Below are 23,778 nucleotides of genomic sequence, written 5' to 3'. Positions count from 1 at the left end.
CCTTTCCCATAGGGACCATGCTAGGTAAAATATCTTATAGTTGTTATAGATTATTTTATCAAGTAGATTGAATCCATGCTTCTGTCTAGTATCAGTTCTGCTCAACGTCGGAAGTTCGTTTGAAGAGAAATTATTGCAAGATTTGGAATCTCCAAATCTATTGTCATGGATAATGGGACTTAATTCATGGACTCGAAGTTTCAGAAACTATTTTTAGACTTAGAAATTCGTCAAATATTTGCGTCGGTGGAGCACCCGCAGGCAAACGGACAAGCTGAAGCTGCTAATAAAATGATTTTGAATAAGATAAACAAAAGATTGGATGAGTGTCCAGGTTCTTGGGCTGACGAGGTATGGTCAGTACTATGGTCATATTGAACTACAGTACAATTCACCACCAACGAAACACCTTTCAGACTCACCTATGGTGAAGAGGCAATAATCCTGGTAGAGCTCATGGAGCCAAGTCCAAGAATGCTTTTGAAAACCTCGGTAACTTATGAAAGTTTGGACCTAATTGATGAAGTCAGAAATATGGCTAACTTAGCTGAGCAAGCTTTAAAGCAATGGGTGGCCAAAAGATACAACACCAAGGTTCGATCAAGAAGTTTTCAAGCTGGGGACCTAGGGTTAAAACAAGCTAATGCTAGAACCTCAGGAGCTCAAGGAAAGCTAGCTCCGAACTGGAGAGGACCCTTCAGGATAAAAGAAGTATTGGAAAAGGGAGTATACAAGCTTGAAGCACTGGATGGTTCCGAGGACCTGAGAACTTGGAATGTGACTCATTTGAAGAGGTATTACTCTTAGAAATCTTTTGGCTATGAATAGAATACGGGGAATCTTTTCCTAGGCATCTAGGTTTTTAATGAGGTCTTCTTTGTATTTAGCAAACAAGTTTTATTCGCAACTAGTTTTATTCGCAACTTTGTGTTATGTTTTGATAAAATATGGATTTCCAATATGAAATTTTATGTTATGAATAAGTTGTGTTGAGCTTCTTCACTAGTATAAAAATTGAATTTGGGTCGTAATTAAAAACTCAAAAACGGTTAAATAGAACCTAATATTTAATCAAAACGGTAAAACGTTAAGAGTCATAAGTTAGTCCCGAGCATAACAGTAACACATAAAAGTGGTCCCGACAACAAATGGGAAAAAGTGCTATCAAAAGTACGAAAGTTCGAACTACTAAGTTCACAACACTTATCAAAATAAGTTCAAAATTATAAAATAGAAATAACCTTCCCATCCACGACCTTTTGAAGGCATCGACTTCAAAGACGTCCTAGTCGGGAGCCCTCAATTTGATCTGGTCAAGGATATTTCGCTCTGCATCAAAAGCTCCATCCACGACAGCTTGCTCCGCCTTTCTGACTGAGAGCTCAAGCCCATTAATCCTTTCAATCAGCTCGAAAACTTGCTTCTTCAAGTTTTCTCCTCTCAAGTCAAAAGTAGTTTTGGCCTCCTTTAGAGTTTTTACCTCAGCCTCAAGGGAAGTTTGCTTCTCCAAGAGAGACGTAACTGTAGAATTCAATTTCTGAATTTGAGAGTTGGCATCAGTAATTACCTTATCCTTGGATAAGAAGTAAAAACAGAGGTTGCCAATTTCTATTTTGGCATCACGGACATATGCCGCTGAATGAAGAAGCATTCTTTGGACTCGGGAAAGGGTGCCCTCCAAGGACATCTTGGCATGCACTAACTTCATTTTTTCATTCGTGAAATGTTGGTCCACAAAGTCAGAAGCTCGGAATCCTTTGTCTAAAACGTGCTTGAGTGATGAAGGAGACGGAACATTGACATCCTCCTTACCAGTGCCTTTTAATCTTTTTCTTGAAGGAGAACGAACCAGGGAATCCCCCTCCAGGTCATGAACCTTGACCTCGGGACCCCTTACCTCCCCACTTTTCTCAACTCTACGAGGTTTTGGTTGGTGGCTGATGGTGGAGAAAGAGAAAACTTGATCCCCACTAACATTGATTGGGGGTTGACTTAAAAATCTCTTCTTCATTTCGGTGATAGCGGCAAGTCCCCCAGCCATATCAACTGAAATAGGAAATTGTTAGTAATATGAAGTCGTGAAGTATAAACTAAAGAGACTGTGAATATAAAACTTACTAATAGCGCTTCGAGCAGCTTATTCGTTTATGAGAATGTCCCTAGCTCATTCCACAACATTATTAACAATTTGATACTTAAAAGTTCGTTAACATTGACGCCAGAAATTCATATTTTCGGAGAAGAAATATTATAATTCCAATATAAGTTAAATCTTTTGGCACCCTCCAAAGTAAAAAAGAAGGGAGTCGTGCCTTCTACCCCTTCAATCTTAACGAACTTGTTTTTGAATCCATGATAGGATTCCTCAAATAAAATAAATATTTTCGTATTAGGAATGCCTCGAAAAGAGATGAAACCACGGCCCTGCAACCTAAAGGGGATGGTGAGAGTGAAGAAATGAAAGAAGACTCTAAGAGTAGGCTCAATATCTAGAAACAAGCACAAAATCTCGAAGTCTCGGAAAATGGCCCAAGAATTTGGGTGAAGTTGGGAAGGAGCACATCCAATATGCGTTAGTAAGCTTATCTAGAAATCAGAAAAAGGTAGGCGAACCCCAATCCGAAAAAACAAGGTCTCGTATATCCACAACCAATCTGGAACGGTACCGGCATGTTCGTTTATATGGAATAGTTGATCTCCAGACCTCGGAACAGAGAAGACGTAAAGATTGCTTAGGTCAGAATCAAAGATAACCCGAGCCTCCCCCAAATTATCAAGTTCTTCACGAGTAATCGTAGAAGGAGTATCATTGACTTTTTCGAAAACCCAAATGTATGTATCCACCTCTAGTTTAATTTTCGTTCCCGGAGTGGAGGCAGGACAGGGTCTCGGCAGATTAGCAGCACCTCCATGCCCTCGGTTCACAATAACCTTTTTTCTGGCCATCTTGTGAAAACCTACAGGGGTATCACCACTATGTTACAACCATTACATTGCCAGAAATAAAAAATCCTAAGAATATAAGTCCTATAGCTATAACTCGTTCAAAACATAGAATGAACTTGCAAAATGCAGGGAAACTACGAAGAGTAGGATAAACAATAATCATCAACTATTTGGGAACTAAAAATAGTAGTGCCCTTACTACAAAAAGCATATTTAGAGATAACAGGCGTAAAGAAAAAGCAAGAGAAATGCCAAACGAAAGGGATAGCATGCAGAATGAACAAGGATTCAAAGAAATTTCTCTAGTAAAAACACAAAATGGGGAGAAACAGAAGCTTCACTAACCTCAAATGACGATTGCTGCAGAAATTGCTAATAAATGTCACTAACCCTCCTTAGCATAGCAAAGGACACAACGGCGACAGGGAGCAAAGCAAACCCAACACGGGAGATTCGCAGAGAGAAAGAGAATAGACTGTTCGTATGGTTTTGAAAATGAAATGATTTGGAAAGTGGAAATGTAAAATAAAACCTATTTAAACTCAAGTTAAATGTTGCATTTAAACTTAAGTTAATGTTACATTTATCACAGGAGAGAAAATGTGAGAGACGGCTGACGGTTTGCAAAACGAGGGGACTATAGCCGCTCCAGTAAAACTAAAAAAAATTGTTCAGTTTCCTTAAAGAACCCTTTAGGGTCCCATCAAAAGACCAAACCCCAACATCATAAACTCTAATACCCGTGACAAGAATTGGGATCCAAGAATCTGAGTTGGGGGCACTGTTCTGGATAAATAGTAACTTAACGGAACGATGATTAAATGAGAATCCGACGTTACGATATAACACTAAACACGACACATCGGCAGCGCCATTAAGCCTGAAACCGTCAAATCTCACCATTAAAGACGTAACTTAAAGGCACTAAATACTGAGAAATGGCACAACTAAAAGAGACAAAGATAAAAAGGAAATGCACTGAGCAGGTAAGACACATGTTCCATATCATTTAAAACACTACTGACTTTAGTATCGGAATATTTTACAGGTTGTCCACCCGACTTAAATTCTGCGCACGCCAAAGTTAGAATCTCCAATCTTCTTCTCTTCAATTCGTAAACTCACTTCAGGTACGAATAAAATACATTTCAAAAATGCTTGTTAGTTTATTATTGGCTAGACCCTTATTGATTATCTAGCGGAATTATTCCAATTTTCTTTAACTGTTTGGGAATATATATTTTATTCAATTATGATACAAAATGCGTTTGCCTCTTTCTTGGAGGTATATCATTGCAGGGTATTTATACGATACATATAAATTTTATGTATAAACATTCAATAGTATATGGTTAAATCTGTAAAAATAATCAATTTTTGAAAAAAATTATCTAAATTTTCACACTCGTTATTTAAAAAATTAACTAAATACATAAATATAGTTAAAAAATCTAATAATACTTTTTATAATATTAATATATCAAAATTAAATTTTTAATATAATATATTTGGTATTTTAAATTTTTGTTAAATAAAATGGTGGAGTTTCAAAATAGATATATCATTATCACTATATTTGACAACTATTTATTTCTTAATGTATTCTTTTGTAATTTACATTAGTAAACAAGAGTTCAATTATAATCAAAATTTAAATGAAATGTATAAAAACCAGAAGTAATGTGCATGTAGGTGATGTAGTTAAAGATTGTTGCATCCACTGGTAAATAGACTGATAAGTAAACTATTAGATTAACTCAAGTTGGGTATGCGGTTCTGATATGAAAGTATAATCTCCTTTCTTTTTGTCTTTTAATTGTATGGGTTAACATCCTTTTTTTGGGGGTTACAAGAATGGAATTGCCTTTTCTTTTTTGTAGAATGTTAGAATCAAAAGTGATTATTGTAAGATTGGGCCTTCACAGCCCAACAAAAACGGTTATCCGAAATCTTGGAAATCCTCACACTCCATCCTCTAAACCCCTCTCTGAACCCTATCTATGTTCTGAAACCTTCCGATCAGCATTGCAACAATGGCTCTCTCAAAGGCTACGTTTTTTACCCACCTTAGAGCCGCCGTGATACAGCACAAGCACCGCCGTCCTCCATCCTCCACGGTATCCCTCCGCCTTCTCTCATTCTCCTCCCCAGAAGAAGCCGCTGCCGAGCGCCGCCGACGCAAGCGCCAGCTCCGCATCGAGCCCCCTCTCTCCGCCCTTAACCGTTCCCAACAGCAACAACAACAACAAACTCAGAAATCGCAATCCCCTCCGTACTACCTGAACCCTAACAATCCCAAACTACCCGAACACGTGTCAGCACTAAACGGCAACCGTCTCAACCTTCATAACAAAATCTTAACCCTAATTCGCGAGAACGATCTCGACGAGGCGGCGCTCTACACGCGCCACTCCATTTATTCCAACTGCCGCCCAACGATTTTCACCATCAACGCTGTACTCACCGCCCTCCTCCGCCAGTCACGCTACTCCGACCTCCTCTCTCTCCACCGCTTTATCACCCAGGCCGGCGTCGTTCCAAACATCATCACGCACAACCTTGTCTTCCAGACCTACCTTGATTGCCGGAAGCCTGATACTGCATTGGAGCATTACAAGCAGTTCCTCAATGATGCACCGATGAACCCTTCCCCAACGACGTACCGGATTCTGATCAAGGGTTTGGTGGATAATGGGAAGCTTGAGCGTGCCTTGGAGATCAAGGAAGAAATGGATTCTAAGGGTCTTGCAACTGACCCTCTCGTTTATCACTATTTGATGCTTGGTCATGCTAGGAATTCGGATTCGGATGGCGTGATTAGGTTGTATGAGGATTTAAAGGAGAAATTGGGCGGGGTTGTTGAGGACGGTGTCGTGTTTGGGTGCTTGATGAAAGGGTATTTCTTGAAGGGGATGGAGAAGGAGGCCATGGAGAGTTTTGTGGAGGCTGTTGGGGAAGGTTCTAAGAAAAAGATGAGTGCTATCGCTTTTAATTCTGTGCTGGATGCCTTGAACAAGAATGGGAAGTTCGACGAGGCATTGAAGCTGTTTGATAGGATGAGGAGCGAACACAATCCACCATGGAGGCTGTCTGTGAATTTGGGGAGCTTTAATGTCATGGTGGATGGGTATTGTGCTCAAGGAAGGTTTAAGGAGGCCATTGAAGTTTTTGGGAAGATGGGGGAGTATAGGTGCAGCCCCGATACACTGTCGTATAACAATTTGATTGAGCAGTTGTGTAACAATGGGATGCTTGTGGAAGCTGAGGAGGTTTATGGGGAAATGGAGGGGAAGGGAGTGAACCCTGATGAGTTCACTTATGGCTTGTTGATGGATACCTGCTTCAAAGAGAGTAGGCCTGATGATGCTGCTGGGTACTTTAGGAAGATGGTGGATTCAGGGCTCAGGCCTAACTTGGCCGTTTACAATAGGTTGGTTGATGGATTGGTGAAAATCGGAAAGATCGACGAGGCAAAGTCTTTCTTTGACTTAATGGTGAAGAAGCTCAAGATGGATGTTGCTAGCTATCAGTTCATGATGAAGGTGCTAAGTGATGAGGGAAGGTTGGATGAGGTGCTTCAGATTGTTGATACGTTGTTGGACGACAATGGGGTTGATTTCGACGAGGAGTTTCAGGAGTTTGTTAAGGGGTTGTTGAGGAAGGAAGGCAGAGAAGAGGAGTTGACGAAACTGATGGAGGAGAAGGAGCGGCAGAAAGCTGAAGCAAAGGCTAAGGAGATTGAGGCAGCTGAGGCTGCAAAAAGAAGTGCTAGAGCTGCAGTTGCTTCATTGCTTCCTTCCAAGTTGTTTGGGAATAAGGATGCTGATTCAGAGGCTAAAGAGAGCAATGATGCAAATGCTTCTGAGCCAGAGTTGGCAGAGAGAATAACTGAAACTGAGGGTTCAGTTGATGGAGAGACTAAAAATGAGGTAACCGCTTGAAGTTGCAACTTCATTAACCTTGATATGCTTAGATCAGGAAATGTAATGCATGTGTTTCTTCTTTATCAAAAATAGTTTTGAATCATAAACTTATGTTACCAAATTTTCGATTAATTTTATATGTAATTAAATTGTTGGGGAAAAAGGATTATGCAGTTATTGAGTTGATCAATTTCACATTGAAACTTCCTTTTCCTTTTCCCCTCTATAGTGCTGCAGCTACAAGATTATGGCTTTTGGATTGTGACTTATTTTATGCCTAGAAATGAGATAATGTTTCTCTGGAAATTATACTGAACTTTCTTAAATTGTAAGTGAAGCAACATTGATTTTGTTATTGACAAATAAAGACTAGACAACATGGTTAGAAGAAAGATGAAGCAAACTTTAGTTACCTCGCAATTGTGTAGTAAAAGTGAATACTATAGTACCTCCAAAGCTACTACTGCTAAAAGCAAATAATTTCGTACGCAAGTGAACTTTTATTTATAATTTTATATATAGTATTATTATTGGTGGCAGTTAAAGTAACACGATATAGTTGGCGGCAAGTGGTAGCAAAGTTAACATCAGATGTGAGGCCAATTATGATGACATCCAATCTCCATTGTAAAATTCTGATCAAGAATCAAGCAATTTTTAAAGTTAAAAAAAGCTCTTGTTCATTACAAAGCTTAGTAAAAGTTATAAAAAAATAAAAAAAAAAGCTTGAAAGCAACTTTAGTGCCTTAAGTAACCTATTACAACATGATAAAAGTTGGTATAAATACAGAGTTTTCAGAAGAGTATCCGAAACACAAAAGGGACAGAATACTCTTCAAGTAACATGTCAGCTACAAAGATTTGGTATGCACACTCCACCATCTGGATTCTGTTGTTCCTTCCATATTCTTCCAGTGACTCTGAGCTTCAGCTCCTTCCTATCCCCACCAGAGAAAAATAGGGCCATGTTTCGTTGAATAATGAGGCCATCATGACTATCCCTAACTTTCCGGTGGCTATCCCGAACACTTCTAGGCGTACCCTCCCAGATGAGTTTCCTGCCATTGGCCCCAACCTCTAGGCTATAGCTATAGTTCCGAGCCTCATTCTCATCACCCATAAAACGAAGGAATGCCATGTACACAGGAGCCATCCCAAGCTGGAAAGCTTCAAAGTGGAGGCAGAAGTACTGACCAAAACAATGAAACACCTATCACAAAAAATATTGACAAACAGAAAAATCAGAGACAGTGAGGAATGAGGGGAATATATGCTAGATTACACTACATTTGCAAACCAGAAAATGAATCAACATTAATTTGTACCTATACATCGCAATTCAACATTAAAAAGGGAAAAACAAAAGGAAATTGTGTTAACAGCAACGTATATTATCTGATATACTTACTGTGAGCATCCAGGTTGCGTTCTCTACTTCCCTGGGATTTGATTTCACATATCTATGGTTGAATGTGCATCCTGTGTGCATGTCCACTTTATGATCGTCCCTCAAATGAGCGACGAGGAAGGGAATATCCCCAACAACAGAACACTCTGATCCAGCATAAGGACAACTGTATGGCCTAAAATTGCATACAGTCTCATGCTTAAGCTTGCTGTAGTATGGAAATATTTCTGGACATCCAAGGGAATAGTACTTGCATGGTAACTCAAGTGATTCAGCCACCTTCTCCAAGGCTAGGCACCTGATATCTCCAAGCTCTTGTCTACAAGTGGGGCACCGGTTGTGTACCCTTGTTTTACATGTGGAACACAGCGTGTGCCCATTGTGGCACTGCAAATCAATCAACTTGTTACAACTTTTATACCCCATTTTGGCAAATACATACAAGTTTTGCAGCTTGAATAAAAACAATATCAACTTTTGCACACATCAAATGAGGTATAGCCAACGTTTTAAAGACAAGAACAAATTTTGGCATAGTAAGACAATACATGTAGACATGATATTTACATGGCATGTGTTCTGAACATATTACAGGTGTCCTGCAAATTGAACAAAATTTTGGTAACTTGCTAAAACCAAATTCATGACTCAATTCTTCAAATGCATAAAACAAAATAAAAACAAAAATTTCACAATATAATAAATTCCCTACTACAAATTGCAAGTATTGCCATAATTACACAATCATCATTCAAGAGTCACACCAATTCCAAATCTCCAATCAAAACAGACACAAGCAAAGGTTTTACAATTATAACCCCTTCCATCATGTAAGGAAAATCCAAACTCCAAAATCAAATCTGAGGTATCTTGCTCTCCCTCACCAATCCCCCATCGAATCTGTTTATGCAAATGGGATCAATCTAACCCCAGAAACAAAACTTACAAACAGAACTCATATGATACAATGCAAATAAGATTTAAGAGAACATAAAAAAACCTAAATTGGCAAAAGGACAAACCTGATGAATTGGGGGGTACATTGAATTTGTACATACGGGGCATTCCAGTAACTCATGGACGCTGGTTGCAGGAGTTATGGCATTGGGACCCACAGAATTGTTGTTATTGGCTCCTCCATTGCGAGGTTTTGTGGAAGGAAACTCAGAATGATGGTGAGGGTGGATCTCATCCTCGTCCATGCCATCCGAGGATGACACACACTCGATGCTTTCCAAGTCCATCACAACCCACCAAAACCCTCCACCTCTGAAGAAGGAACCAAAATAAAAGAGAAAGAAAAAGGAAAAAAGGAGAAATACCCGGTAATCAAAATCGGATTTTTAAGCCAAATTAATTACCTGGGTATTCCCCATTTTTTGGTTTCAATCTTCTATCCCCTCAATTCTCTCTCTCTTTTTGTTTTTTCTTTTGCTTTCCTGGAAAATTTTACCAGGGAAAAAAAGAAAGAAAGAGAAGGAGAACAGAGAAGAAAGATGATGGGAATGGAGAGAGATAAATGTGTCACAAACCAAAACAACTCCTTTCGGAGGAAGAACAGGTTCTTTTCTTCCGGGTCTATCTCTTTCTCTCTCTATGGAGGTTCAAGTTTTGGGTCGTGTATGAGAGAGAGACAGGGAAACGAGAACCGTTAAATTTCAGAAATTAGATAATGCGGGTATTAATCCAACGGTAACTAAGTTTAGTCTGATGTGTAATTTCTAATTTGTTTATCCTAAAAAATAATTAATATAAGGTAAAATTTCACGCCGTAGTTGATACCGAAAGTCATTAGATGAAAATTTAATCAAATCAGTTAAGTCATTTAACAACTTTCAAATACTAATTTTAAATAAAGTCGACTGCATTAAGTTTCCACCTTAATATAAATATTTCAATATTAATTCTTTTGAGGCGGAAGCTTTTATCTTTATTTTTTTCTAAATTAGGAAAAATTCTTTAATTCTAAGACTATATCCACGGCCCATACATATTTTTTTGATATTAAATCCATAAATAATCAAGGTAATAAAATTTAAATAGTTATCAACTATACTCATAACTCATGGCACTAATTTTAATTTTAAGGGATAAGTATTGTTTTGGTCCCTAACGTTGAGGGTCAAAATTGAAATCGTTCCATTGTAATTTTTGCATTAAAATCATCCTTAAAATTTTTTTCGTATTAAAATCGTCATTTTTAATAAAATTTTTAATTTTATTCCTAAACTACCCTTATTTTAATAAAAAATATAAAATTTAAAAAAAAAAAAGAACACGTTTTGGGGGAGGGGGGAAGGAAGGAAACGCGTTTTTGTTGGGGGAGAGGGGGGAAGGAAACGTGAAGGAGGGAGGGGAGGAGGCCATCGCCTTCACCGCAGGTCTTCGCTTTCACTGCGGGTCTCCACCATCGCTTCTTGCCATCGCCGCCACCTTTGGGTCCTTCGCCACCGAGCACGAACAGCGAGAGAGGAGATCTGAGAAAGATCCGACACCTGCATCGTCGCCGGTCTGCCCACGAGCCGCCGCTAGAACTGCGAACAGAGAAAGATGTCGCCGCCGTTCATGCATGCTTCTGCCGCCGCCGTGGAGTGCGTCGCCGGGAAGGGGAGCCCGAGCTGCCGATCTACCTAGCTGTGGAGTGCGTCGCCGCTGTTCATGCATGCTCCTGCCACTGCCGATCTACCTAGCCGTCGTCGCTCCGTCGCCCACGAGCTACCGGTGGTCCCGCTTCGGCTTCTGCATCTGCTTCTTCTTCTGCGTCTGCATCTGCTTCTGCTTGTGTTGATTTTTTCTGCTTTCTACGTCTGCTTGTGTTGATTTAGTTATTGAATTTGTTGAATTTGTGTTGATTTGTTGAATTTCTGATTCCTTGATTTGTTGAATTTTTGTTGATTTCATTGATGTTGTTATTTTTTGTGGTGTTGGTGTTGTGCAGTGCTGGTGCTGGAGGTAAAGGTGCCTGTAGTGGTGGAGGATATTTGGTAGTGGTGAAGGGTATTTTTGTCCGAAAAAATTAAAAGGACGATTTTAATACGAAAAAAACGTTAAGGATGATTTTAATGCAAAAATTACGATGGGGACGATTTCTATCTTGACCCTCAACGTTAGGGACCAAAACAATACTTATCCCTAATTTTAATTATTTGCTCAAAACAATACAATCTATGTTATGAGGAAACAAAATGAGATAAAGTTTAATGCAGTAAAATATTCTAGGATAAAGTAAACTTTTTGTTTCTGAAGTTTGATAAAAGTTTTAAAAATATCTCTAAATTTTATTGTCTCAAAAGTTTTCGATTTGCATCAAATATACTCCTGACGGCTAATTTTTCAAAAAATTTAAAACCAATTCAACAATTTCATAAGAACAACTCTCAACACAAGCAAATCAAGCATATTTTCATGTATTATACTATTGTTGTTAGATTGGTCTTAAATTTTTTGAAAATGTAGCCATTGGGGATATATTTGATGCAAATCGAAAATTTTTTAGATAAAATTAAAACAAAATAAAACTTAGGAATATTTTTAAAATTTTTGCCAAATTTCAAAAACAAAAAAATACTTTACCCAAAATTTTAAAAATTATCAAATCATATCAGGTGATTATTTACCATAATATGGCAATTACTTGAAAGTTTATTAAATTAAGGGCAATTTACCCATTTAAATAAAGTAGGCTCCAATATTACCAGAATACACATTATGCAAATTGGATACTGAAATGCATTTTTTCCCTAAACTATGAAAACCGCGACAGGGGTATCGCGGTTTACAATTTGAACGTAATCCGCTACAGGGTGTCACGGACTATGTTGGCATTGAACCATAACATAAACCGCTATAATGCTTTGTAAAATTTGCCTATAAATACCAAGGAAGATAAGGAGCGAGTTATTTGAAGAGAGTCATTTTCACATTTTCACAAATGGATAGAGAGAAAAGCTTGATGGTTCTAGTCCACTGTTCTGGTAAAATTAAAAAAAGTAACAGGCATGGTGTTAAGTTCACGGATAAAGAACCGCTGAGCATTTTTATCCGATCGACTGATACTTTGTCTGATCTGAAGAGGAACATATTGCAGAAGGCAGGGTTAGCTGGGGCCAAGTTGATGAAGAAGGTGTTCTACAAGATTCTGATGGCGGTCGTGTCGAGTGGTGTGCAGTATGAAACATTTGTCATAAGGTCAGATGAAGAGATGGGGGTGTTGTTTCATTGTCGGCAGAGTTTTCTGGAGGCTGAGTTTGAGTACTGGTTTGATATTATGAGGATTGAGAATCCGGTCATGTGTGATTGGGCCAACCGGCTGGAGTACGATAAGTGGACCCAACACCAGGATGGAGGCAGACGGTTCGGCCACATGACGACGAACATATCCGAATGTGTTAACTCTGTACTGAAGGGGACACAGAATCTTCCGGTAACTGCACTTGTGAAATCCACATATGGGAGATTAGCAGAGCTTTTTATCGTCCGAGGGCAGATAGCAGAGGCGCAGTTGGAATCAGGCCAACGGTTTTGCCAGGCCCTGGTCAAGGCGATAGAGCGCAACCTAAAAGATGCGAGGTGCTTCACGGTTACTCTGTTCGACAGACATTAGTCTAAGTATACCGTGGCTGAGACGACTCCTACTGGGAACTTCTTGCTCGGGACGTATCGGGTTTCCCTCAGAGATCGCACTTGTGACTGCGGGTACTTTCAAGCTCTCCATTACCCTTGCTGCCATGCGATTGCATGCTGTGCTCAGTCCCGGTTAGACTGGGCTACGTACATCCATGAGGTTTATACCATGAGTAAGGTGTTCAACGTATATCGGATGGGATTTTTGCCACCTATTCTAGAGGGTCTCTGGCCAACATACGCCGGTCCTACTATCATCCCTGATCCTAACATGAGACGTGCCAGAGAAGGGCGACCAATGTTAACAAGAATCCGTAACACCATGGATGAGGCCGATACTGGTCGGCCGAAGTGATGTGGGCTATGCAGATAGACAGGACACACTCGCAGGACTTGCCCTCAGCGAGAATCCGCCCCCAGTGCCGAGGCATAGTTGTCTTTATGTCGTCAGGACCTCATGCATTTTTCTCTCCTTGTTTGTGTTCTTCTTTTTGTTTTAGTCGTGTTTACTATTAAGTGAACTTGTATTTGTTTATCGATTCTTTATGTACTAATGATTCTCTCTGGGTTCAAATTTTCTTGATAATTCTATGAGTACACAGGCTAATTTCAATTAAATCAAATCACCAACCTATGTTGCGCTATACAGAAGTTAAACTTTCATCCAAAAACTCATTTTCCATGAAAAATGACCTAACTTCACACTAATAGCGGTTTATGCACGTATCACAAACACGCATAAACCGCGACACCCCTGTAACAGATTACGTTTAAATTGTAAACCGCAATACCCTTATCGCGGTTTATATAGTTTAGCAAAAAAAGGCATTTCGGTATCTAATTTGCATAATGTGTATTCTAATAATATTGGAGTCCACTTTATTTAAATGGGTAAATTACCCTTAAATTAAAATGTAAGATCAGCATTACATTTTGTATTAATAGTGTATGAATTTTAATCTATACCTAATTACTTGAATTTGATACTCTCTCTCCCCGTTTTATTTTGCTTTTGTTAGAAGCAAGGTTTTTTCACTTAAGTTTTTATTGGAAGCAATGATCATTATTTTGGTGGTCTACTTTTGTGCATTCTTAATAATCTCCGCCAAGTAAACAAATAGTACTTAGTATGACTCTGCAAAAAATTCAAAATTTTAAACCCAATCTAAATCAGATCATTAAAAAAAAATCAATATGAAATAAAAAATTCCAAATCAAATAATATTCATTTCTCTTTTTTTTTTTTTTTTTTTTTTTTTTTTTTTCATCCTGTTGTTTCTGTTGTCCGCATTTATTGTCTCCACCGCAGACGGCGCTGGAGAAGGCAGCTGGCACCGCAATTTCGTAGCTGCCACCACCACCACAAATGCGTCGCTTCACTGGTCGTTCCTCCGCTTCTTCTGCCCTTGCTGCCGCCTCGTGTGCCTCTTTGGATCGTCGCCGCGCCGCCGCTTTGTTCTGCCGTCTACTGTTCCGCCGTCCACCATTCCTCGCTGTGACCCAGTTCTGTTCTTCTTCATTCTCTGAAAGCTCGCTTCGCGGTGCAAACTCTAGTGCTCTGATATTTCTCGTCTTCTGAACTTCCCAATCCAAACATGTTAGTTGAATTACATAATACAACAGTTATATTATAACACTTGCCTTTAAGTGGATTCTGTTCTGCTTTAGCAACAGATACATATGTCAATAGAACTCCTGTTTTATTTATGTACAGAGATTAGGCAGCTTAGGCCACATTTTTTATTGTTAAAAGATCTTTATAGTTTTTAGTTCATATAAGTGCAAAACCAAAAGAAATGCATTATTAACAAACAATTATCAAACCAAAGACCTATTTATTCAAGTTAAAAAGCAGTCGCTCACCTTGTACGATGTCCATGAATAAAATCACCATACTCTAAGAAATCTTTGCATCTTTAAAAGCGAAAACCAAAATGCTAAACACAGCCATGGATTCAGCATTACCATGTAACCTGAATCACACGTACAAACCAAAACACCAAATCATTGGTGAATCCAACAGATTAAAGTAACATATCCCTTTGTTCCAATAAGGTATATCAATAGAGACTAGCTAAGCCACAATGTGCTGATTACTAGAAAAAACAAAATGCCAAGTTTACGAGCTAAATTCATCAACATAATATTTCATATGAATTTCCCCTATAACAATTATTTTCCTTTGGTTGCAAGTTGCATTAGAACAAATTAACTCTAATTGTATCTATATCTCTCTTTATTTAGGGTCAGAATAGGTCAATTCATAACCTAGGATTATATTATATATGAAGCAGCAAAATAATAATACCAACAACAAATAGGAGATCGATTCATAACCTTAACCTATGCCACATGACAACACAGTGAATAAATATATAGAATAGTTAAAGGGGAGAAAAAGTTATATCAAGGCCCTGTATATATAATGTTGTATAAATAAACATATAGAATAGTTATTGGGGAGAAAATTGAAACATTAAGGGTATTTTAATCAAATTAAACGTGACAGTACCAAATTAACACATTGGGGACATACGCTATAAATAACATGAGATAACAGAAAAAGAAAGAGAGTCATGTTTGTTGCAACATCAACTACCACAGATCACTTATCCATATTCTCAGTAAGTCAACATACTTCCTTGAAGTAGATTCGTAGCAGAGTTGCAGCATCATAGCTTCTCAGTCAACCTGATCATGAATGAATTTACAGTGGAAGAATCAAGAAGAATCCATGATGACTCAAACAACTCATGGAAGAACTCTGCTCCAATCTCCTCAGCAGCGTTTCTAAATGCAATCCCAAATGCATTCCACTGAGTTCCGATCAGGCAAGGCCTCCCATAAACGCCTACAATCAAAATCCTATTGGGTTCTTGAGACAAGCAAGCACAAAGCAAAGGTTTCATCCTTGCCCCCTTCTCTCTCAAAGCATCCATAAGGAAATAACAGAACTTAGTCAAAGCCTGCGGATAACCAAGCAACTTGGTGTCAGCCGAATCCTCAAGCTTCACCCACCGAAACTTCCTCCCACTTCTTATGCACCCATTCTTCGTAATCGCAGTGCTACCTTGCCTTAGAATAGCTCTCTGAATCCTAATTGCGTGTTGCATCCTGGCCTTGAGCTTATCAAGATTGCTTAAAAGACAATGCATCGTAAGCCACCCCGAATTGCTTGGATGCACAAGAAACATCTGATTTCAAAAACGATTCAAGCAGGGCAGTCACTCAATACACCACATCCGCGGCAGACACCCTTGAGCTATACCCATGTATCAAGAAACTCCTATAATAGAAATCAGTGAGTCCATACTCTGGCAAAAACCGCTCAATTCATGTTTAATCTTCTTCTTTACCTCCATACTCATGTACTGGAACTTCTGCTGGCAATCCATGAGCGCAAACCCCATCCTAGCTAGCAGAAGGTTCAGCTTCTTGACCCCATTATCGCTCCAAGTCTTCAACTTGGTTGCAATGTAAATGAGCACAACATTGAATCAAACAAGCTCCACTCCTTCAACAACATAAGCCTAAGCTCATCCTCACAAGCAATCTTGCACGAATGTGGCGCCCGTATCTTAGTCCCATCCTTGAGAGTAACTGATGTAACCACATCCAAGTTCCCAGCACATCTAATTCGGTCCTCTAGCTCCGCCACACCGTCACGGTACCTCTCATCACTCAACCTCTCATGAACAAACTGGTCAGTAAGAGACACACAAGACAACCACAACACTTCATTGGTGTTCTTACGTAGTGAATTAGCCAGTTCATACATCAAACACCCGGAAGGCTTCCCGTGAAAAGTCCCCAACTTATAATACTTCTTAACCTGGTTCTTAAAAAGCTGAACCGGATCAGAATCCGAAACCCTTCTCCTCTTTCTCCTAGACCCCTGTTCATCTTCATCATTGTCGCTATTTTCGCTATCTTCCTCATCCGATTCATCCGAATCCTCTTCGGATTCTTCCAATTCATTGCCTTCCCTGCACATGTAGCTCGCATTGGCCAACTCAGCAAGGGTAATATCAAAACTGTAAACAAGATCCGCTATCTTCTCATCCTCATTAGTAAACAAAACAACTACCGATTCATTTTCTTGGCTGATATTGTTGAGATGGATGGGACGGTGGCTATCAACAAAGACACGGGAAGAGGGTGGCAAATTGAGAGTCTTCTGTAGGTCCCTGTGGCAGCCTCAGTTGATTAAGAGCATTGAGACATAGTCGCCAGTTTCAGCGGCAGAGGTATGCGTGGCGCCGGCGTAATTATGGATCTCGTTGAAGGAAGAGACCAGATAGCAGGCGTATTGGAAGCCGTCGGACTCGAGGATGTGGAAGATGATCTTGAGGGCGCAAAGTGAGTCGACATCGGAGGTTGAAGGGAAGATGAGGAGTGGCGTGGAGGATGACTTGGATGCCGACTCCCGCAGCTTGTTGTAGAAGGAAACGGCCGTTTGCTCTCTCACCATAATAATAACAACCTACAATCTCATCACATTATAATTAAAGAACGAAAGAAATATAATTTAAAATAAAGGCAGATGTACCAAGTACCAACACAATATATAGAACTGTATTATAGACATATTTTTGTAGACAGTACTATTTACAGTTAGCTTTTTGTTATCAACCATCAATGATTATAAAATATTTATCTAACCACAAAAAGATAAATGAAAAGGTTAAACTCAGTGGCCAGCTACTTTTCATTATTTTCCACATTAAGAACCAATATGATGCAGGATCCATGGATAACACCTACACCAAATGGTATTAATCTTGGATGTTGCTTATCCCAGATATAATCACCTCAAAATCATCAAGATTCAGAGCAAACAAGCACAAAGATGTAGGACAAACCCTTAAGTGCAACAGATTACAGAGAGGGAGAGAGTATTAAACCTGAAGTGAAGTGAAAGTTGAGGAGGAGGAGGAGGAGGGGCAACTGGGGCTGCAGCGGCGATACTGTTGACGGCAGACGGCGACTTCTTTTGAGCTGACGCGGTGGGGAGACACAACGCAAAGAACAGTGGACGAGGTGGGCGAACGCGACAGAAATAGCTACAACTTGTTTGTTGCCGGATAAAGTTCCAAGAGATTAGACCAAATGCACCAATATTCTATCTAGTAAGTTGATTTACCTATCATATAAAAAGAATATAAAATTTGAAAGAAAGCAATTATAATAACAATCATATAATTATTAGCTTCTTTTTGGACACTCATTTGTAATTGAAATTTGTTTCATATTCCGAAATTCAATTTAACAGTGAATCAATCATTAAAAGATGGATAATCAAAATGTCTTATTTGGAGCATTGAACTGAAATATTTAAAGGCAAAAAAATAATGAATGGTCCCACACTCCCACAAGGAAAAATAGTAATGAACGGACAAAACAACGCATTCTAATTGCTATAATAAAATAAAAATGAACAATCTTAAACTATAAATAGATTTTGTCTCAAGCTATATGATTCATTTAGTCTACTAAGTGCATTTCAGAAAACTAAACTTAATACCTTCATGAGTTTGAAAACTCTAATTTAAATTGATGATAATCAAACATTATTAACATAATTAATTACAAAATTATTAATTTGATTTTTGATCATATGTGCTAAACCAAATAATTTTGCTATGCAATTTATGCTTGATGGGCCAAAAAGAAAGAGAAAAATAAAACAAGCCCATTAAAATATCCTCAGCATTGATACAATTGTTTATTGTGGCTGAAACAATGATTTATATATTGGGCCAGATTCAATCATTATTAATTTGAGCCCAAGTTAATACTTCTACTAGAAATCAGCTTGCTTAGTTTGAAACCAATATTGAGAGAAAGCAAGGAATGCTTTCAACGGATCCCATTTTTCTTATCATGAGATGGAATTCAAATTTTATTAAGTGGAGTTAATGCAGACCTTGGAACCATAAGAGAGAAATTACAATTGATTAGATTGATGGCCTTAATGAGGCACGCTACTCAGCAAAAGGGAAGCAAAAGCAACTCATCTTTAATTAATTTGTTCAAATTCATTTGATTGCTTTTCTTTCTACTCTCTCTTCTTTCTCATCTCTCTTGAACTCTCGGTCACTTCTCAGAAAAACATGGAAGCTATGGCAAGCTGCCGTAGAGAAGAAAAAGCAAGCAACAAGACTATTGTAATGATGGCAAGAAAAAGAAAACAAAAAGTATGTTGTGGCTGATATCTTCACCAAAGGAAGTAAGATTTGGTGAAGTAAGCTCAACCTCTCCATACCAAAAATAGATGAAAAAGATTTCGGTCAGAGGAAGAAGATCTCAGAGGGATGACTCGTCTTTACTTTGTGTTCACTCATCACAGAAGGTAGCTAGGGAGGCTACGTGAAGGAGGAAGCAAAAGTGGAGCAGGAGGAGCTGTCATATATCAAGAAGCATCAAGGGTAAGGAGTCCTTCTTGAAGTGTAAGTCAAGTTGGATGGCTCGGATTGATGAAACTTGGTGTAAAGGGAAGACTCAGAGGTAATTGCATGTTGGTTTTAGCATTCGGTTATATCTCCTCTCTCTCTGGCCGAACCGGTTTTATATGAAGAAGAAGAAGTTTAGCTTGGTTCATTTGGTTTCAACCGTGGAGGTTTTCCCCTCTATATATAAAGGAGAACAGCCAGGGCTTAAAGCAAGGAGTGAGAGTGCAAGGCACAGGGTTCTCATAGCTACATAAGCTAACAGAAGTTCTTCTCCTTCAATGTTTTCTGTTTTACAAGTTTCTGTTTAATTTTGTCTGTCTTGAGTCTCATGAAAAAAGGCAAACAGTGAGGTTTGTAAGAAAAAGCCATAAAGCGGAAAAAGGCAGAGTGCGCAAAATTAAAAGAAAAAGCCATAGATGTCCTTAGAGGTCCTTTGTACATCTGTGTTGTGTTTCATGATTTTGAGGGAATCACCTTGCAAGTTGGGTTGGCACTTAGCAGTTGAAAGCTTGGCAGTGACCAAGTCAAGTTCAGGATTGGGGTATTAGATTCTGGACTTGTCCCGAATAGGAAGGGTAGTTCCTAGGGAGAATTGGTGTTTGTAATCAAGGATGATTATAGTGAAATTCCATCATCATTGTGATGGAGACTGGATGTAGGCTGCATTACACTTAGCAACTGAACCAGGATATATCTTGGTGTGATTCTCTCTCTTTCTTCTACTCCATTTCTGTTTCTGCTGCACAGGATATAAAACTAAAAATATCTCGTGCAAGGTTACGAGATAAAAAGAAAAAGTCTCATAGTTGGGTACGAGACAAAAATCAAAAAGTCTCCAGAAGTTGTTTTAAAGACCAGCAAGTGTTATTAAGTGAAAAAGGGCTAAGATTCAACCCCCTTCTCTTAGCCACTGAAAACCATCAATTGGTATCAGAGCTTGGTCTCAAAGAGATCAAGCTTTGCAGCTTGGAGAAAAGATCCAGATGACAGAAAATAGTGGCTCAAACCTGGTGTCTTACAACCTGACAGAAGGGCAGTCAAGCAACAGACCTCCTATTTTCAATGGGAAAAACTATACCTATTAGAAGGAGAGAATAAAGATCTTTGTACAAACAGTGGACTACAGACTCTGAAAGATTATCTTGGAGGGTTCCCAATTTCCAACCACTACAAGTGCTGAAGGAGTGATCTCTCTTAAACCCGAAGCAAGCTGGACCGAAGAAGACGGAAATAAGGTGGAGCTCAATGCCAAGGCTGTCAACTTGCTCAACTGTGCTATCAGTTTCGAGGAATACCGTCGGGTATCACGATGCACAACGGCAAAGGAAATCTGGGACAAACTTCAAATCACTCATGAAGGAACTACCATAGTAAAGAAGACTAGGATAGACATGTTGAACAGAGAATATGAAATGTTCTCAATGAAGGAAGGAGAATCAATAGATGAAATATTTGAAAGATTCAACATCATCATTGTTGGCTTGGATGCTATGGAAATTACGTATCCTGATTTTGTGCTTGTGAGGAGAGTTCTAAGATGTCTTACTAAAGAGTGGGAAACAAAAGCTTTAATCATATCTGAAAGTAGTGGTCTAGATTCCATGACATGTGATGACTTGAGAGGAAACCTACTTGCTTTTGAAAACACTTATTTGAAAAAAGATTCAAAAAAGAAAGGAATTGTTTTTACATCTGTTACTAATCCCCTGGATGATGAATCTAGGGATAATTCATCTGAAAATAAATTTGTGTTGTTTGCCAAAAAATTCAGGAAAATAGTGAAGTTCAAGGAGAGAAGCAAGGGAAGTAGCTCTAGGAAACAAAGGAAAGATCTCAGATAGGTGATATGTTACAACTACAAAGAATCTGGGCATTTCAAGTCAGATTGCCCTAAGTTGAAGAAAGAAGAGAAGCCAAAAAAGGGAAAGAAGAAAGGTCTGATGGCTTCTTGGGAGGACTTGGAAAACGATTCAGAAGATGATGAAGAATCCGAAACCAAGTCTCAACCATGCCTTATGGTAGATCACGTTAAACAGGTAGTCATTCATAACCCTGACACTGAAGTTCTTCATCTTATGATAGACCACCTTTCTGAAAAAATTATATGCTTCTTGCTTGATAACTAAGATCTTGAACAACAAATCACCATTCTTAAAGTAGAAAATTGTTTTATTAAAGAAAAATTAAGGGAGGCTGAAACTGCTGTTGACCTCGTTGAAGAAAACAAGCAATAAAGAGCCTAACTTAAGAGCTGTGAAAGTGATCATTCTGTTGTTGCATATGTAAATTGTTTTAAAGAAAATGAAGGGTTGCTTAAAGAGGTCAAAAGGCTTAAAGAAGACTTAGCCAAGTTCACTCAAAGTTCTGAAAATCTAAATCAAATCTTAGCTAGTCAAAAACTTATTTATGATAAAGCTGGCTTGGATTTCTTTAAATTTGTTGAGAAACCTTATTTTGAAAACATTGTCTCATCTTCTAATGATACAAGGTTTCAAAACCCAACAAGCTTTAACAAAACAGCAACTCCAAGGTTTTGTAGACTATGTAACCGAAATGAACATTTTCCCATTCAATGCTTCTTTGGTGAAAGGATGATTGGTGATAAAGTTTACAAAGTTGTTTTTTATTATAATGGATTGGGATATAAGAGATGGTTTAACGTGAAAGGATCCAAGAAGTTTTGGATACCTAAGGTCACTTGAGCTTGTTTTGTAGGTTTGTTTAGCATCCAAGCGAAAGGACAACATGTGGTACATGGATAGCGGATGCTCTAGGCATATGACCGGAAAGACAATATTCTTCATAAAGCTTGATGAGTATGATGGAGGATTTGTCACTTTCGGTGATGATGGTAAAGGAAAGATAGTGGCCATTGGAAAAGTTGGTAAAAGCTTTTCATCTTGTATAAATGATGTTCTTCTTGTAAATGGTTTGAAACACAATTTACTTAGTGTAAGCCAATTGTGTGATCTAGGATATGAAGTTATTTTTAGAAAGTTTGTGTGTTTAGTTATTTGTGAAAAAACTGGGAATATATTGTTTGAAGCTAAGAGATGCAATAATGTGTATGGATTGACTCTTGAGGACTTGAAAGATAAAAAAGTGACATGTTTTGCTTCTCTTGAATCTGAAAAATGGCTATGGGATAGAAAATTGGGTCATGCTAGTATGTACCAAATTTCTAAGCTAGTCAAGAAAAATTTGGTTAGAGGAATTCCAAATATCAAATTTGATAAGGATCTTACTTGTGATGCTTGCCAATTAGGCAAACAAATAAAATCTTCTTTTAAACCAAAAGATGAAATTTCAACCAAAAGGCCATTAGAGATATTACACATTGATCTTTTTGGTCCAACAAGAACTCAAAGTTTAGGAGGTAAACACTATGGTCTAGTAGTGGTAGATGATTACTCTAGATTTGGTTGGGTACTTTTTCTTGCTCATAAAAATGATGCTTTCCATGCTTTCTCAACCCTTTGCAAAAAAATTTAGAATGAAAAGGATTTAAAAATTGTCCATTTGAGAATTGATCACGGAAAAGAATTTGAAAACCAAGACTTTGAAAAATCCTGTGATGATTTTGGAATTGCTCATAACTTTTCATGCCCAAGAACCCTTCAACAAAATGGGGTGGTTGAGAGAAAGAATAGAAGCCTTCAAGAGATTACTAGGGCCTTGCTATGTGAGAATGAAATTCCAAAATTTCTATGGCCTGAAGCTGTAAATACAGCTTGTTACATTTTGAGTAGGACCATTATTAGAAAAAGGTTGAAGAAAACTCCTTATGGGCTATGGAAAGTAACCCCTCCAAATCTTAAGTATTTTCATGTTTTTGGATGCAAATGCTTTGTACTTAACAATAAAGAAAACCTTGGTAAATTTGATCCAAAATCCTATGAGGGGATGTTTGTTGGATACTCCACCACTTGCAAGGCCTATAGAATTTACCTCAAAGAACATGAGACCATAGAGAAATCCATACATGTCTCTTTTTGTTATTCTAATTCAATTCCCAGTGCTGTGATAGAAGATGATACAGATTGTGAAGATGCTGTCAATAAGAAAACCTGTGAAGAAAATTCCAAGTCTGCTCAAAATGAAGAATCTGTCAGTCCAGTTTTGTCTCGTCAGAATGGAGGAGACATTTCCATTTTGTCTCCTGAGCCAGCAAGAGAATCTGAAACAATAAGACCCACTGAAGCTATCAAAGCTCAACATCACTCCGGAAGCCAAGAGAATGGAAGTTCATGAGGGGTTATCCTCATGACTTTATCATTGGTGATCCCTCTCAAGGTGTAATAACAAGATCCTCAATCAAAAAGTAATCTGAACCTAGCAATTTTGCCCTCTTGTCACAAATGGAACCCAACAATGTAAAACAAGCTCTTGAAGATCCATCATGGGTCAAAGTCATGCAAGAAGAACT

At 38.5% G+C, this 23,778-nt stretch overlaps 3 protein-coding genes and 1 pseudogene across 4 annotated transcripts; 2 read left to right on the top strand and 2 right to left on the bottom strand.

The window, feature by feature from the left end:
• Positions 1–4,711: 4,711 nt before the first annotated feature.
• On the top strand, positions 4,712–7,072 carry EMB1796 (Pentatricopeptide repeat (PPR) superfamily protein). The gene has a single exon (XM_016307838.3). The coding sequence runs from the start codon at positions 4,980–4,982 to the stop codon at positions 6,885–6,887; it is 1,908 nt and encodes a 635-aa protein (XP_016163324.1). The 5' UTR covers positions 4,712–4,979; the 3' UTR covers positions 6,888–7,072.
• A 391-nt stretch (positions 7,073–7,463) lies between these two features.
• Positions 7,464–9,971, bottom strand: LOC107605899 (E3 ubiquitin-protein ligase SINAT5). The gene is made up of 3 exons (XM_016307837.3): positions 9,300–9,971; positions 8,278–8,664; positions 7,464–8,079 (listed from the first exon to the last, which is right to left on the bottom strand). Exons 1-3 carry the CDS (start codon positions 9,519–9,521, stop codon positions 7,717–7,719), a joined length of 972 nt encoding a protein of 323 aa, XP_016163323.1. The 5' UTR covers positions 9,522–9,971; the 3' UTR covers positions 7,464–7,716.
• A 2,237-nt stretch (positions 9,972–12,208) lies between these two features.
• LOC148554126 (uncharacterized) lies at positions 12,209–13,255 on the top strand. Its single transcript, XM_088495000.1, has 2 exons — positions 12,209–12,846; positions 12,952–13,255. Exons 1-2 carry the CDS (start codon positions 12,209–12,211, stop codon positions 13,253–13,255), a joined length of 942 nt encoding a protein of 313 aa, XP_088351126.1.
• Positions 13,256–15,301: 2,046 nt separating this feature from the next.
• LOC107605896 (uncharacterized) lies at positions 15,302–17,937 on the bottom strand (annotated as a pseudogene). Its single transcript, XR_015892322.1, has 2 exons — positions 17,805–17,937; positions 15,302–17,383 (listed from the first exon to the last, which is right to left on the bottom strand). The product of XR_015892322.1 is annotated as an uncharacterized LOC107605896 (transcript).
• Positions 17,938–23,778: the final 5,841 nt, after the last annotated feature.

This window comes from Arachis ipaensis, chromosome B7, assembly GCF_059453495.1.
Source record: "Arachis ipaensis isolate K30076 ecotype BB chromosome B7, ASM5945349v1, whole genome shotgun sequence".
Taxonomy (NCBI): domain Eukaryota; kingdom Viridiplantae; phylum Streptophyta; class Magnoliopsida; order Fabales; family Fabaceae; genus Arachis; species Arachis ipaensis.
Note: the sequence above shows the minus strand (reverse complement) of the source record. Positions and strands in the feature narration are given on the sequence as shown.